The sequence below is a fragment of the Chionomys nivalis genome, chromosome 22 (genome assembly GCF_950005125.1).
Source record: "Chionomys nivalis chromosome 22, mChiNiv1.1, whole genome shotgun sequence".
Classification (NCBI taxonomy): domain Eukaryota; kingdom Metazoa; phylum Chordata; class Mammalia; order Rodentia; family Cricetidae; genus Chionomys; species Chionomys nivalis.
The window spans coordinates 13,055,009-13,069,762 of record NC_080107.1 but is presented as its reverse complement, the minus strand read 5'-3'; the positions used below and the strand labels follow the sequence as shown (position 1 = coordinate 13,069,762).

The 14,754-nt window shown below is 37.4% G+C and overlaps 1 protein-coding gene across 6 annotated transcripts in view; it reads left to right on the top strand.

The window, feature by feature from the left end:
- The window catches only part of Ubr3 (ubiquitin protein ligase E3 component n-recognin 3), a 135,754-nt gene that overhangs the window by 36,285 nt on the left and 84,715 nt on the right, over positions 1-14,754 (top strand). For all 6 annotated transcript variants that reach the window (XM_057754673.1, XM_057754677.1, XM_057754676.1 and 3 more), the window contains exons 8-10: positions 1,239-1,467; positions 6,895-7,074; positions 8,059-8,192. In XM_057754673.1, coding sequence (XP_057610656.1) covers positions 1,239-1,467; positions 6,895-7,074; positions 8,059-8,192 — 543 coding nt within the window. The remainder of the gene's footprint in view (positions 1-1,238; positions 1,468-6,894; positions 7,075-8,058; positions 8,193-14,754) is intronic.

Genomic DNA, 14,754 nt, shown 5'->3' with positions numbered 1-14,754 from the left:
ACTAACTCACATACAAGTATAGGAAGGTGTAGTTTCTAGTCCCAAAGGATGTGGTTATGGCGAAATGACATAGCACAGTTTATGAAAACCATAAAGCTTGTGTGGCCCTGTGCACATTAGGAGAGACATTCTTTTTTTTTTTTTTTTTTTTTTTGGTTTTTCGAGACAGGGTTTCTCTGTGGTTTTGGAGCCTGTCCTAGAACTAGCTCTTGTAGACCAGGCTTGCCTCGAATTCACAGAGATCCGCCTGCCTCTGCCTCCCAAGTGCTGGGATTAAAGGCGTGCGCCACCACTGCCCGGCTAGGAGAGACATTCTTGAGCACCATTATTTTGTATGTCTTTATACACACTAAAAAGTGCAGCAGGAAATGTACTTGTGACATAGAAAGGGAATAACACCAACTGTAATTAATACTGCAAAGCATTGGGTCCGACTGCTGCTGGTCAACTTTCAGAGCCGGGGGTGGGAGGCTGGGGAGTTACTTCTTGTGGGGTAATCACACCAACTCTCTTGGTTAGTGATGTTAGCTTCTAGCTAAGATTTCAGATTTTAAAGAACAAAGATAATCTCCACCCTCTCCATCCCCTCCACATCAGGAACAAGATTTTTCTTGTAGGCTGGTTGCCTTGGAATTCACTCTGTAGACCAGACTAGCCTTGAACTCAGGTCCAACTGACTGTCTCCCGAATCCTGGAATTAAATGTGTGTGTCATCACCACCTGGTTAAAGATACTTTTCCAAAAAAATTGATGTATAATTTTAAGTAAAAATTTATATTCTTTTTTCTTTTTCTTTTTCTTTTTTTTTGAGACAGGGTTTCTCTGTAGCTTTGGAGCATTACTGTCCTGTCCTGGAACTAGCCCTTGTAGACCAGGCTGGCCTCGAACTTACAGAGATCTGCCTGCTTCTGCCTCCCAAGTGTGGGGATTAAAAGCGTGCGCCACCACCACCTGGCTAAATTTTATGTTCTTAAACCATAATTTATAATTGTTTTAAAACTTAAATTGGTTAAATTGTTTATTAACTTTAAAAAACATCAAAGCATTTTACTAATGTTCCAAAAAAGGCAAACTGTGACTTAAAATTACCGTAATTATTTAATTATCTTTTTATTTAATTTGCATTGCATCATAAGCTACTAACAGCTTTAAAAGGTGATTATAATATGCAATGTAGAATATTAACAGCAGTTGAAATTTGCAGTTAAACTGATGTTTTTCTATTTAAATTTTTACAGGTTGCTTTCACAAAGACTTTTGTTCAGCATTATGCTTTTATTATGAAAACACTGAAGAAAAGTCATGAATCAGACACAATGTCTAACAGAATTGTGCATATTAGTGTCCAGTTGTTCAGCAATGAGGAGCTCGCCAGGCAGGTGACAGAAGAATGCCAGCTCCTGGATATTATGGTCACTGTGCTGTTATACATGATGGAAAGTTGCCTTATTAAAAGTGAACTGCAAGGTAAACTCAGAATTATATTCATTTGTTTATTATTAGTAACTTTTGTGTAGCAAGGTCTGAACATACTTTGTATCCTTAAAATTAACTTTAAAATACTATAAAAATAATGCATGTTTGGAAAACAAGTATTTGACAGTTTGTAGTTCAGTGTAAAGAAAAAGTTAAAATCATTCCTTTTTAGTCAATTCCAAATAACTTATGTTAACACTTTATTATTGTTGTTGTTATTTGAGATCAAGTTTCTCTGTGTAGCCGAGGCTTTCCTGGACCTAGCTCTGTAGACCAGGCTGGCCTCGAACTCACAGAGATCCGCCTATCTCTGCCTCCTGAGTTCTGGGATTAAAGGCGTGCGCCACCACCGCCCAGTGTCCAAGCTCCTATTTTGTTTCCTCCTTTTTTTCGCCCCATAAATTTGTTGCTGTCTACCTTAGGTAGTTTAATACTATTCTTAAAATTTCTTTGAATTGGAATACACCTTTCATTGTCTATATACCTATGGGAAGAACTTTTGTAATCTTTTATTCCCACCATGTGTTTGCTACTTTTTGACGTAATGTTTCCACACATTTTCCATTCTTCTTTTTTGTTCTCTTCATCTACCTTCCCTTAAATAATTCATGCCATTGACTATTTGCTGTGTACCAGGGACTGTGGTTGAATACTATAAATGTGTTATTTCAGCTCAGTGTCTGAAGTCTCTGTGATTACCTTTGGCATCTTTATTTTAGATGAGAACTTAAGTCCTTGGAAAGTTAAGTCATTTACTGTTGAATTCAACAGCTAACAAGTGACAGTGCCAAGAAGGATTTCATGTCTCCTAATGTCAGAATTGTCATTCCGTGCCAGTACAAAGACAGAACCACACTGAAAGACTCAGAGCTAAACTTCAAAACAAGTGGGCATTGGAGATGGCTCAGTGGTTAAAGCACTTGCCATAGAACACAAACATGAGGGCCAGAGTTAAGATCCTGAGAACTCATGCAAACAACGTAAATGCCAGAGTGTATGGTGGCCCTCCAGAGGCCAGTGCTACTGTCTTTCTGCTCCTAGACTGACTTGACTTTCTGTGTCTAGCTCCACGTCTCCCTTCCTAATAGCACCTTAACTCACGATGTGACTCTTCCCTCTTATTGTAGAGATAGAGAAAGCTCTATTAAATTATTGAACAATATACTATTGATGTTAAACAATACACCTCTTTTCTTTATAGAAGAAAATTAAAAAGCTGTTATGGTTTTAACATGGCCTTTGAGTGTTAGCTGCATATTCCAGATTCTTTTTTCCTTTTTGAGAGAGCATCTATCATCTTTCATCCGTATCAGTGATATTCTCTACCGAATTATATTTAATAGAAAGACTTGTTAAAAAGAGTAGAAAGCTTAGAATTTAGAAATATATATATGTATATATATGAGTGTATAAGAATATATATGAATGTGGGGTACACATTTGAGTGTGTACAAGTGTGAGTGTGCATACAGGAATCTGAAGAGGATGTTGAGTGATTTCTATCACTGTCTTATTTCCTTGAGACAGGGTCTCTCACTGCACCAGAAGCTCACCATTTCAGCTAGGCTGGCTGGCCATTGTGCTCTTGGGATCCACCTGTCTTTGCCGCTCAGTGCTGAGGTTACAGGTTTTTACATGGGTGCTGGATATTTGAATTCAGGTCCTCATACTGGCAGAAACAGGTGCTCTTGTTCATGAAGTCTGTTTTCTTGACTAACTGATTTAGCTGTTTTTCTATATAGTTTGCATTTGGCTTTTAAAGAGGATCATTTAGGAAAAAAATGTGTGAGTTTTTTTCCCATTTGTTTTCCATTAACTATTGTATTGAAACCATTCTTCACGAAAACTGTGTGACTCCTGTGCCTACTGGTTAAGTGTGTTACATCAATTACAATCTCCCAGCCAAATTCTAAAGCTACAATTAGCAACCTTTACTTTGCCATGATTTTTAAAACCACTTCCTATAATAGCATGCCATTTCAGAATGCATACTTTTGCTTCTCCAAAAGTACCATAAATTTGTGCATTTTTATGTTAACAGTATTAGAATGTGCCTAAACTTTATTGAGTAGTTATAGATTCTACAAGGTCTGTTTTTAAAATTTTTAAATATTTGCAATAGCCTCTGTTTAGTTTTTGTATGAATTGTTACTAGGTACTATTCTATTTTTTAAATTTAGTTTCTCACAGTAGTTGAGATTAAATCCAGGACCTATCCATGCTAGACATGTGTTTTATCACTGAGCCAAATTCTTAACCTCTAGATAACATTTAAAAATTACTTTATTGTTAGTAATGATTAAAGAGAATATAATGAGGATTCTCAATGCCCAGCAACTACTAAAGAATAAAAGGAAAAAGCCTTCTAGTGGTCCTAGAGCCCTACCTTATGTGCTTACTTTATTATAGACACAGTTGTTTTGCATGCTTTTAAATTTTTACTGTAACTCAATTTTCATGTCTCTGAAATTTTATAATTTGTCTTTTGAAACAGCTTGTGTAAAATGGAATTTATAACTGTACATCATATAACTATAGAAATGCAGATACTGATAACCACTGATTGATCTTCTATCTTGGAAATATGACTCTATCTTGGAAATATGACTATATAGTGGAGCATAATTTTTGGTTGTTTATATGTGTCTTCAACACGTAATATCCACAGGAAAACCCCACCAAGCTTGTGTCCTTTTCCATTACCCCGTGTCAGACCCTTGGAACTGAGTTACAGACAGGTGTGAGCTGCCACACAGGTGCTGGGAATTGTTCCCAGGTCCTGTGGAAAGGGAGTCAGTGTTCTTAATGGCTGAGCCATTTCTCCAGCTCTAAATTTATTAATTTTTATTTTATTTGCATTGGTCTTTTGTCTGCATGCCTGTGTGAGGGTTTTGGAGCCCTGCAACTGGAGTTACAGATAGTTGTGAACTGCCATGTGGGTACTAGGAATTGAACCTGGGTCCTCTGAGCTATCTCTAGCCCCAACAAGTATGTCTTTTTTTTTTGGTTTTTCGAGACAGGGTTTCTCTGTGGCTTTGGAGCCTGTCCTGAACTAGCTCTTGTAGACCAGGCTGGTCTCGAACTCACAGAGATTCACCTGCCTCTGCCTCCCAAGTGCTGGGATTAAAGGCGTGCGCCAACACCGCCCGGCTGCCCCAACAAGTATTTCTTGATGAGTGTATTTCATTTAACCCTGGATCATTGCTCTTTACATCTTTAGTCAGAAAGTACCAGCTTGGATAAAAAAAGAATCGTAATTGCCTTATTTCTTTAAAGATTACAAAGTGTTTTTTTTTCTTTCTTCACAAGAACAGTTGTATTTAAAGCACTGTTAGAAAAAAGTGTTTTTTAAAAAATTATTGTTTGTGCTTATTCATTTTCTAGTCTCAGTTAAATGGGCCAGCAATTCTAAATTTTACTTAGTTTATTTTGTTATTCCCAACATCCTAGAACACTGACTCAACAGCATCTCTGGCTCATCAGTTTGCATTGTCAGAGTTTTAGTTGGGAATTTTCTTCAGAATTTTGGATGTAGGTGATTCCTCTTCCATAATGCAGTAATGTAGTTTCCCCTTTTTTGTCCATTGGGAATCAGGGAGTAACAGGCAAACTTGACTTTTAATGGGTCCTGGTTTTATTTGCTCTAACTTAAGAGTAGGGGGCAATAATTCTGTGGACTGGACTGAAGTATAAATTTAATGTGTAGAAATAAAGAAGTTCAGTAGCGCTCCCCCTCCCCCACCCGCTGATGAGCTTGGCAAATGCATGGTTAGTTGAAAAGTCTGATAAGGTGAAGAATCGTTTAAATGTGATACATTGTTTTTTAACTTTAAACATAGAGAATAATTTTTTATTTTCCACTTCTTAATAAAAAACATATCGTGGATGCAGATTGAGGTCAGAGGTCAACTTTGTACAGTTTCTTCTTCCACCTTTGTATGGATTACAGGGATTGAATTCAGGTTGCCAGGCTTGTGGAACAAACATCTTCACCTGCTGCATTATCTCAGTGGTTCTCACTTTCTAGTCTTGTAATTCTTTGGAAAAACTGCTTTTAGAACGTGGTTTCCTTGGTTGGATTTTATCTTATCTATACTGTATCTGTAAATTCATTTTCAGTTTGTTTAAAGTAGAATTAGCATATATCTGAAACAACCTTCCTTTTCTGCCCTGAGGTTGCTGGGTTTTTGAAAAAGATTCTTTTGTTTATTTTACATATGTGAGTGCTCTATCTGCATGTATGATGTTATGCCAGAAGAGAGCATCGGATCCTAATAGAGATGGTTGTGAGCCACCATGTAGTTGTTGGGAATTGAACTCAGAACCTTTGGAAGAGCAGCCAGTGCTTTTAACTGCTGAGCCATCTCTCCAGCCCCATCCCTGAGATTTTTTAAAACCCTGTATCCCTATGCATTTATTTTTATTGTATCTCAAAGCATATGATTTAGTTTCTGTAATACCTCTTAATGTGAATTCATATTTCATTATTTGTTATACTCTTTGTTTGAATCTATAATTATGATAAAAAGAACATCAGCATGAACAGAAAATAATGGACTTTTGGTAACTGCATACCTCAGTGTGTACTAGAAAATAGTACTGGTGGGCTGGAGAGATGGCTCAGTGGTTAAGAGCATTGCCTGCTCTTTCAAAGGTCATGAGTTCAATTCCCAGCAACCACATGGTGGCTCACAACCATCTGTAACGAGGTCTGCTGCCCTCTTCTGGTCTGCAGACATACACACAGATAGAATATTGTATACATAATAAATATATATATATATATACATATATATATATATAAAGAAAATAGTACTGGTGTTGAGCATTTGGTGTGCTGTGAGGATGGTTTGCTTCATAGTGGGAACGGAGGCTCCGTAGTCCAGTATGCTAGTTAAGGAGCAGGTTAAAAGGATTTTTGGGTGAGGAGGTGTTAAAAAGGTTTCAGTGCTTTTTGTGTATTTATTTCTGAGATAATTCTCTTTGCTAAAAAAATTGCATTTACACATATTCTTTGACTAGAAGATAACAATATGTCCCATTTGAAATCAGCAGACTTGAACGATAAACTAGAATGAGATTAATCTAGTGATAATGTTTTTGATTGAAACAGAATCCAGGAAATGAGGTTTTGTAAGCATGCAGCTGTTCAGTATCAGCAGTGAAGAGGACATGTAGTATTGAGTACGGTCACAGTGCATTCAGGGCGTCATGTTAACATTCCATTTAATGCCTCGGAGAGACACTCCTTACTTTATTTTAAGAATGAAGGGTCTAAACAACATGCCTAGAGTCATACAGATTTTAAATGCTATGCTGGGGCTAGGATTTAAGTGTTTCTGCTTCTAAAGTCTATAATAATATTTGTATCATTAGTGAAGTTGTTTTTTAAAAAGTAATCTTTGGATTTTTTTTTAGATGAAGAAAATAGTTTACATGTTGTGGTGAACTGTGGAGAAGCCTTACTGAAGAATAACACGTACTGGCCTCTTGTTAGTGATTTTATTAATATTCTTTCTCATCAAAGTGTGGCCAAGAGGTTTTTGGAGGATCATGGCCTGTTAGTTACATGGATGAACTTTGTTTCTTTCTTTCAAGGTATGAATTTAACCTTTGTTTGTTTGAAAGATACCTAATGCTAAAATATTAAATACTAATTAAAAATAATAGCACACCATTGAGGTTATAAACCAGATGTCTCATTATTTATATTAGTTATTATTTATAAGAACTTTAATATTCATAGTAACATAGCAAGGGTTTATTAAGAAACGAATGTGGTTTTCTGGTAGCACATTAAACCATTAGTTTAGAAACTTGAAATCTGTTTTCTTGGATTTGTAACGTATTTATAGCAATTTGGACTGTTGCCTTCTTCTTCTTCTTCTTCTTCTTCTTCTTCTTCTTCTTCTTCTTCTTCTTCTTCTTCTTCTTCTTCTTCTTCTTCTTCTTCTTCTTCTTCCTCTTCCTCTTCCTCTTCCTCTTCCTCTTCCTCTTCCTCTTCCTCTTCTTCTTCTTCTTTTCTGAGACAGGGTTTCTCTGTGTAACAGCTCCAGCTGTTCTGGACCAGGATGGCCTCGAACTCACAGAGATCCGCCTACCTCTTTCTCAAAAGTGCTGGGATTAAAGGTGTGCACCACCACCGCTTAGCAGTTTTTGATTTTCTTATTTAAAGATATTCAGTTCTGTTTGTGACATTTACAAAGTTTCTTTTTTTAAATTTTTTAATTTTTTGTTTTTTTGAGACAGGGCTTCTCTGTAGCTTTGGAGCCTATCCTGGAACTAGCTCTTGTAGACCAGGCTGGCCTCTGACACACAGAGATCCACCTGCCTCTGCCTCCCAGGTGCTGGGATTAAAGGCGTGCACCACCACTGCTGAGCTATTTACAAAGTTTCTTATGAATGTTAGTTTGTAAAATTCTAAGAAAAAGCACTAGCTGTTTTTGTATTTCGTTGTAAACTTATTTATATGTTAATTGGGACTACTTGATTAAAGCATGTTGAGTATAGGGAAGTGTTTGATTTTAATCTGTATACTTGTGTCTGCTTGACAAAGTCCATGTGTGCTTTACTCTTTACAAGGTATGAACTTGAACAAGCGAGAACTCAATGAGCATGTGGAGTTTGAGTCTCAGACATACTATGCTGCATTTGCTGCTGAGCTTGAAGCCTGTGCACAGCCGATGTGGGGACTTTTATCACATTGTAAAGTTAGGGTATGTTTGAAGTATTTTTATTAATTTCTGCATTTTAAAAATGACTTAAGAAAGAAAACACACCTGCAAATATATTTAATGTGTAGTGTTTAGTTCAAGTTGAATTCATCTTTGTGAAAGCTTATCTGAAACAATATATTTTATTCTTGGGCATATTGAAATTCATTTATATCACCAGACCTCCCCAGCTGCCCCTATTTGGAACAGTTGTTGAAACTTCATAATACTCCACCTTTAGAATTATTGACTTGTTTTAACTGTCCCTAGCTATCTAATACTTTGTGTCTTTCCAAAGATAAAGATGGTCTTCAAAAAAAGTTTATCATTTTATACAGAGTTTTTGCTATATAGCTCAGGCTGGCCTTGAACTTAGTTTGTCTAACAAGCTGGTCTTGAGTTTTCAGTCCTTTCCCTTCAGTTGTCCACGTGTTGGCATTCTAGGTGTGTGCTATCATGACTAGCTTTAAGTTTCTAATTTTAAGGTTCTAAGCACAAAATAGTTTTATACAACTTTCAGTTTTTTATATATACTTAGTCATTAGTTTGATGGGTCTTTATTAATCAGAACGACTCCTCTAAATCTATTAAACTAAGGATTGCATGAAGATTTTGATATAAAACCCCATGATGCTCAACCCATTAGCCTGTATCAGTAAACGTTCTACAGGTCTCACTACATATCATTGACTAGTTAGGAGCTTGCTATATAGCCCAGGCTGGCCTGGCACTCACAGAGATCTGCCTGCCTGTGCCTCCTGAGTGCTGGGATTAAAGGCGTGCGCCAGCACTCCTTGCATAGGTAGCATCTTACATTGGAAATATTTTAAAGCTCATTGTTTTAGTTTCTGCTTTCTCTTTATATGGGGTGACTAGGTCAACCCATGAACATCTTTTTGAGATTTGTGCCTTTTTTTTTTTTTGGTCTTAAATCCCTTTACAAATGTAACACAACAAAACGAAACAGAAAATGGGACAGCAAGGTGAGCTTTTCCTTCTAGGTAATAATGAGGTTTCTTTCTATCCTTTAAGTTTATGTTTCTTTCAGTAGTTTTTAATTTTTTTTGATTATTTTCTCCCACGGACTTACCTGTTCTCTAAATTCAGTTTCTTAGAACTTAGTGTAGTTCAAAGTTCAAAGCATCATGCTAGTCATGTCGATTTTATAGGCATGTGAAATGTCTCAAATCTCTAATAACCATGTGTGTGTAGGGGAGACAAAGATTATAAATGAATGAATATGTATATGTTTAGTGCTAGGGACTTATGTGTTAAATAAAAATCCAGGGCCTTATATGTTTTAAAAAGCAAAGACAAACCTCAGTTACCCTGCTTCATTAGGTTTTGTTTTTATTTTTGATGTACATTCTCACTGTTGAGTCTCAAACTCATGATTCTCTCACCTTGACCTCCCAAGTGCTGGGACTACAGATGTGTGCACCATGACATCTTCAAAATAATCACCTATGCACACTGTATTTCATTTTGTGTTCTTCATGCCATTTACTATATCATTAATGTTTTAAGTTTGACTACAGTTGCTTTAACTTAGATGTGGACTCGTCCTCTTACACCACCTCCTGCTGGGCCCCATGGTTGTTCCTTAGTTTTCAAGCTTTGGTTAAGGCTAGCCCTCCACCCTGCCATTTTGGAGGACATGCTTTCCTGTGGTTGGGGGAGGTCCCTGCAGGTACCATACAGGGAAACAACCCCACAAAGAAGTAAGAATGAAAACGCAGTGCAAATTGACTTCATCAACCTGGATCAGACATCAGGCAGTCATTGAATGAATCAAGTGATTATTGTCAGCATATTTAAAACAGGATTATTTGAGAAAAGGTTTTCAGACAATTATCAGTCCAATCAGTTCAATTCCAGGTACACAATAAAGCTTAAGGTGTGACCACATAGAGACTCTTTTACAAAGTACATGTGAATGAGAGGGTGGGTTCTGTAGCTAGTATGGTCTAGAATCTAGTGTGGTCTCTGACCAATAGCATAGAGGTCAGCAGGCCATAAAATACATGTGACATCTCCCCTAGTGATGGGTAATGGTCTAGGGAGGGAAGAGTCTGGGATAACTATTCTAGGAATTAGGGAGAGGTCTGCCTCTACAGATAGCAAAAAGGTCACCAGGTTGTTAACAAAATCCACTCAGCTTTCTAGACAGATCACTGGTATTTGATTTTATCCTCTCCATTGAGGAGACATCTCTATGTGATTAACATTCCTGATTCTTTAAGTGCTTCTCTGTAAGTACAAGGACCTCTGTGCCCCCAACACTTTCTCATTCTCTTTCCTTGGCCCAGTGATTTTCTTTCATGGAAAGTTATCTGGGAAGTAAAAATAAATAAACAAATCCCCCAAGAAACAAACCGACAAACAAAAAAGAATACATTCCTAAGCCCCACTGGTAGAGGTTTTGATTGATTTGATATGTAGATGAATCTGAGTAGCAATTTTAACTAGAGTGAAGAACTGGTAGGGTTAACTTTTGAAAAAGTTTGTAAGATTCAAGTTGATAGCTTAATGTCTTTTCATCAAATAACATTCCTCGTGTGTTTGTAGTTCCTTGTTTAATCTCAGCTGTAGCATTTATTTAAGAACTGTTTGTTGGTCATTTACTCGAAAACCTTTGTTAAATGCTGGTCTGTGCTAGACACTATATTTTAGGTATTTTGGTATTGAACCTGATAGACATGGTTGTTATTTTCATGAACACAGTGTAAACATATGAATTTACTTTGTTATTATGCTCTGTGGCAAAGTAACACTGTTTTTGTGAGAGAGAAAAGCATGGTAAATCTGAAAATTAGAGAAGGCCTTTCTGAAAAAAAGAATATGAAGGAACCAGAATAAAAAGAGGGTAGGTTAGTGGTAGTTGTGGAGAGGTAGATGGGAAAAGTGTTTGGATAGGGAATTGGTGTCTAGACTACAAAAGTAGACATGCTTCACTGGAGAGAGGGGTCAGATTGCAGTTCAGGTTCTTGTAGATACTTTGAAGAGTCCTGGGTTTAATTAAAGAGCAGTCTATGAATATTTTAAAGCAGTTTGCTATCAGGTCTCTATATAAAAGACTACGTAGAGGAGGGTGTAGCATGGTGGTGGAGCTCTTGTCTAGCATGTGCAAGGCGCAGAAACACACAATACACCTACGATTAGGAACAAATTAATTAAGATGTTTTGATAAGCCAATTTCATGGATATTCACTTATGATTCTTAAAAAGCACCTCTAGAGGTGAGGAGAAGAATGATGCTCTCTGGAAACTGATAATGGGGGAACTTGGGAAAAAGGGAAGATTTTGACCAATGATGACAAGGCTTAAAACTGACCAAAGGAATGTTTTTGAGATTTGAAGCTTAGCATGGTGATCAACATTAATAAGGTGTATATTTCAAACTTTTTTTTTTGGGGGGGGGAGTTGTTTTAACTTTCTTTTTAAAAATTTGTCAAATTTTTAAACTTAGTATACACAGGGCATGCACATCTTATGGCTCGCATGTGAGGATCAGAGGGCAGCGTGCTGGAATTGGTGCTCTCCTTTTACCATATGGGTCAGAGATCAAACTTACATCATTAGGAGTTGGAGGCTTGCGCCTTTACATGATGAGCTATCGCTCTGGGCCTACCTCACTATTTCAAATTCTCTAAAAGAATAGATTTTGAATACTCTCGTTATTAAAAAAAACCCACAAAATATCATTTCACTTTTTTCTCTTCCTTCTCTTCTTCCTCTTCCTCCTCCTCCTTTTGACCGAAGGGGGCTAGAGGAATCAGTGGTTAAGAGCACTTGGTTTTCTAGAAGACCTGAGTTTTGTTCCCACCACTCACATCAGGCAGCTAGCAACATCTGTAATTAAAAATCCAGGGGAATCTGATGCTTCTGGGCACCAGCACTCACATGCAGTCACACCTATACATAACTAAAAACAATAAAAAATAAATCTTTTGTTTTGTTTTGTTTTATTTTGTTTTTTTGAGACAGGGTTTCTCTGTGGCTTTGGAGCCTGTCCTGGAACTAGCTCTTGTAGACCAGGCTGGTCTCGAACTCACAGAGATCCGCCTGCCTCTGCCTCCCGAGTGCTGAGATTAAAGGCTTGCGCCACCACCGCCCGGCTTAAAAAATAAATCTTAAGAAATAAAAAAGATAAGCATCTGAGATGATTGTCGATACCTTTATATAATCATTCATTGTGTACACACGCATCAAAATGTCACATTTTACTCTATAAATTCAAGTTAATTTAAATGATGCCACAATAGTAGCTTAAACATGAGATCATAAGCATAAACATGAATTGTCATATTCAAGATACATATTTTGAATATTCAAAATGTATTTTAGAGACATAATTAATAGACTTGGTGATGTATATTTTTGTTGAGAAGACTTGACTGTCAGATAATGTGTACAGAGGTGGGCAGAATGACAGAAGGAGGGGCTGAGTTAGTTTTAGAGGTGCGTGTGACATGTCTGTGAGAAGACAGCTGCTGTGAGGCTCATGCTGATAAGAGAAGCCTGGACCGAGGCTATACGCTTTAAATCCTTTGGCATGTAGATTGTGTTTAGTACTGTAGAGAGTGGGATCAAGAAGGGAGAGGAGATGTGAGCCATGAAGAGAGAAGGGAGAGGAGGAGACACAGAAGAAGGAGGTGCCTTGTCAGCAGCGCAGTGATGCAGGAAGATAGATTGACCCACGGAGGTGAAAGTTTTAGGCAGGTTATTTGGTCAGTTTTGCTTAGGGTGAATTTGGATTGTGAAGCTGGAATTATATTTATCTCTGTGATAAATCATTGGTTCTAAGCAATGGTTTATTTTTTGTCTCTGAAGGCCAGAATCATAGTATGCTTATCTAGCTATACGTGTTCCCTTAATCTAAGAGGTATAGAAGACTGAGAAAACAATCCTGTTGAATTTATTTTGTAGTATTTGAAGTAACCCAGAGAGTGACTTTCCAGTTAAAGAAGCATCCAGTTTCAGAGAGGTGTTTTCCTGATGAGCATCAAGATGATACCAGATGCTGTGCTAGGCACTCTAGAAATACTTTCACCCAACCCTCAGAGCATCTCTTAGGAAGTATCAGCCCTTTCCTTCAGAGATTAGACAACTTTCTTGGTTCGCCCAGCTACAAGTAGAAGCTGAATCTGAAAGCATGTCTCTCTGATTTCAGAGCCAGTGCTTTTTACCAAATTGTTATTTATTTTTCAGTGAGAATGGTCAGAGCTGTTTTTAGCGGTCCTGACAGTTTTAGAAATTGAAACTAGAACAAACAATTCTATTTAAAGTTAAGCATCTATTTTTATCTACATTCTCCATTATAAAATATAAAAATAAAGGATTAAGAATTAAACAAGTTATGGTTCATATGATTTATTGTCTTTGTATAATTGCTTCCATCTAGTGGCATATTTGGTTACTGCAGATTCAATGAATCTCTCCTTGATTCTTGGCACGTACCACTACTTGCTAATGAGACCTAGTGCTAGACAGATATAGAGCATCTTATACGCATAATTTCGCTTGTATCTTCATGACTACTGGGAGGTAGGTTGCGTTATGCCCATCTTATGGAGAAATTCAGACAGAATTAAAGTTGCTTCTAGCAGGTTATAAAATGATGAATATCAATCAGTATGTACACTAAGATGGGGAATGTAGGTGGGAGGTTGAGAAGAGATCAACTGAACACAGTGTTGAAATACAGTACATTTGGAAATGGAATTAATAGGCTATCTTCAGAAGTACTCTTGGTGCCTTTGGCTAAGTTGTTCTGTGGTAAAGTTTTGTTGTTTAGACACTCATGTAACAGTCTGCTCAGACTTTGAAAGTGGCATATTTAGTTTTCAAAGTTTCTTTTTCTTGAAAAATAAACCTTATTTCACACTTTATCTATTTCTGATTGACCGATTGGCTGATTGTTGGAGGGGTTGAATGTGTATGAGTGTACCACAGGGTGGATGTGGAGATCAGGAGTTAGTTCTCTTCTCCCACGATTTGAGTCCTGGGTGGTGAACTCGGTCAGGCTTGGTGGCCATTGCCTTTACCTACGGAACCATCTTCTTTCTGGACCTTCAAAGTTTCTTTATACATGAATTAACTTCCATTTTAGTTTGTTTAAGACAGACTATTTATTATTAACTTGTAAGTGTCATTAAATTTTTTTCAGTGAGATGGGGAGCAGAATGTGTAAGATAATATTTTTATAAAGATAAATCTTATACAGGATAGGTTGGGACAGAGTGAGACTGTTGGCAAGGTGACCAGATAAGTGATGTTTGGACTGGATGGTGGCAGCAAAATAGGCGAGGACCTATTGATAATGTCATGGAAGAAGTGACAGGACGTGGAGAAGAGCAAGGTAAAGGAGAAATGAAGACTGAATGGGGAGTATGGTGTGGTGGATGCAGAGGTTCAGGAGTTCAAGGCCAGCCTGGGATATATGAGACTCTGTCTCAGGAAAAGGAAGAAAGGAATGTAAGATTTGCCTTGGGTTTTGAAGGCATGGTGGTTTATATACGTAGCTGTGGAGGTTGAGCCACTTGACTTAGATGCTTCATGCACA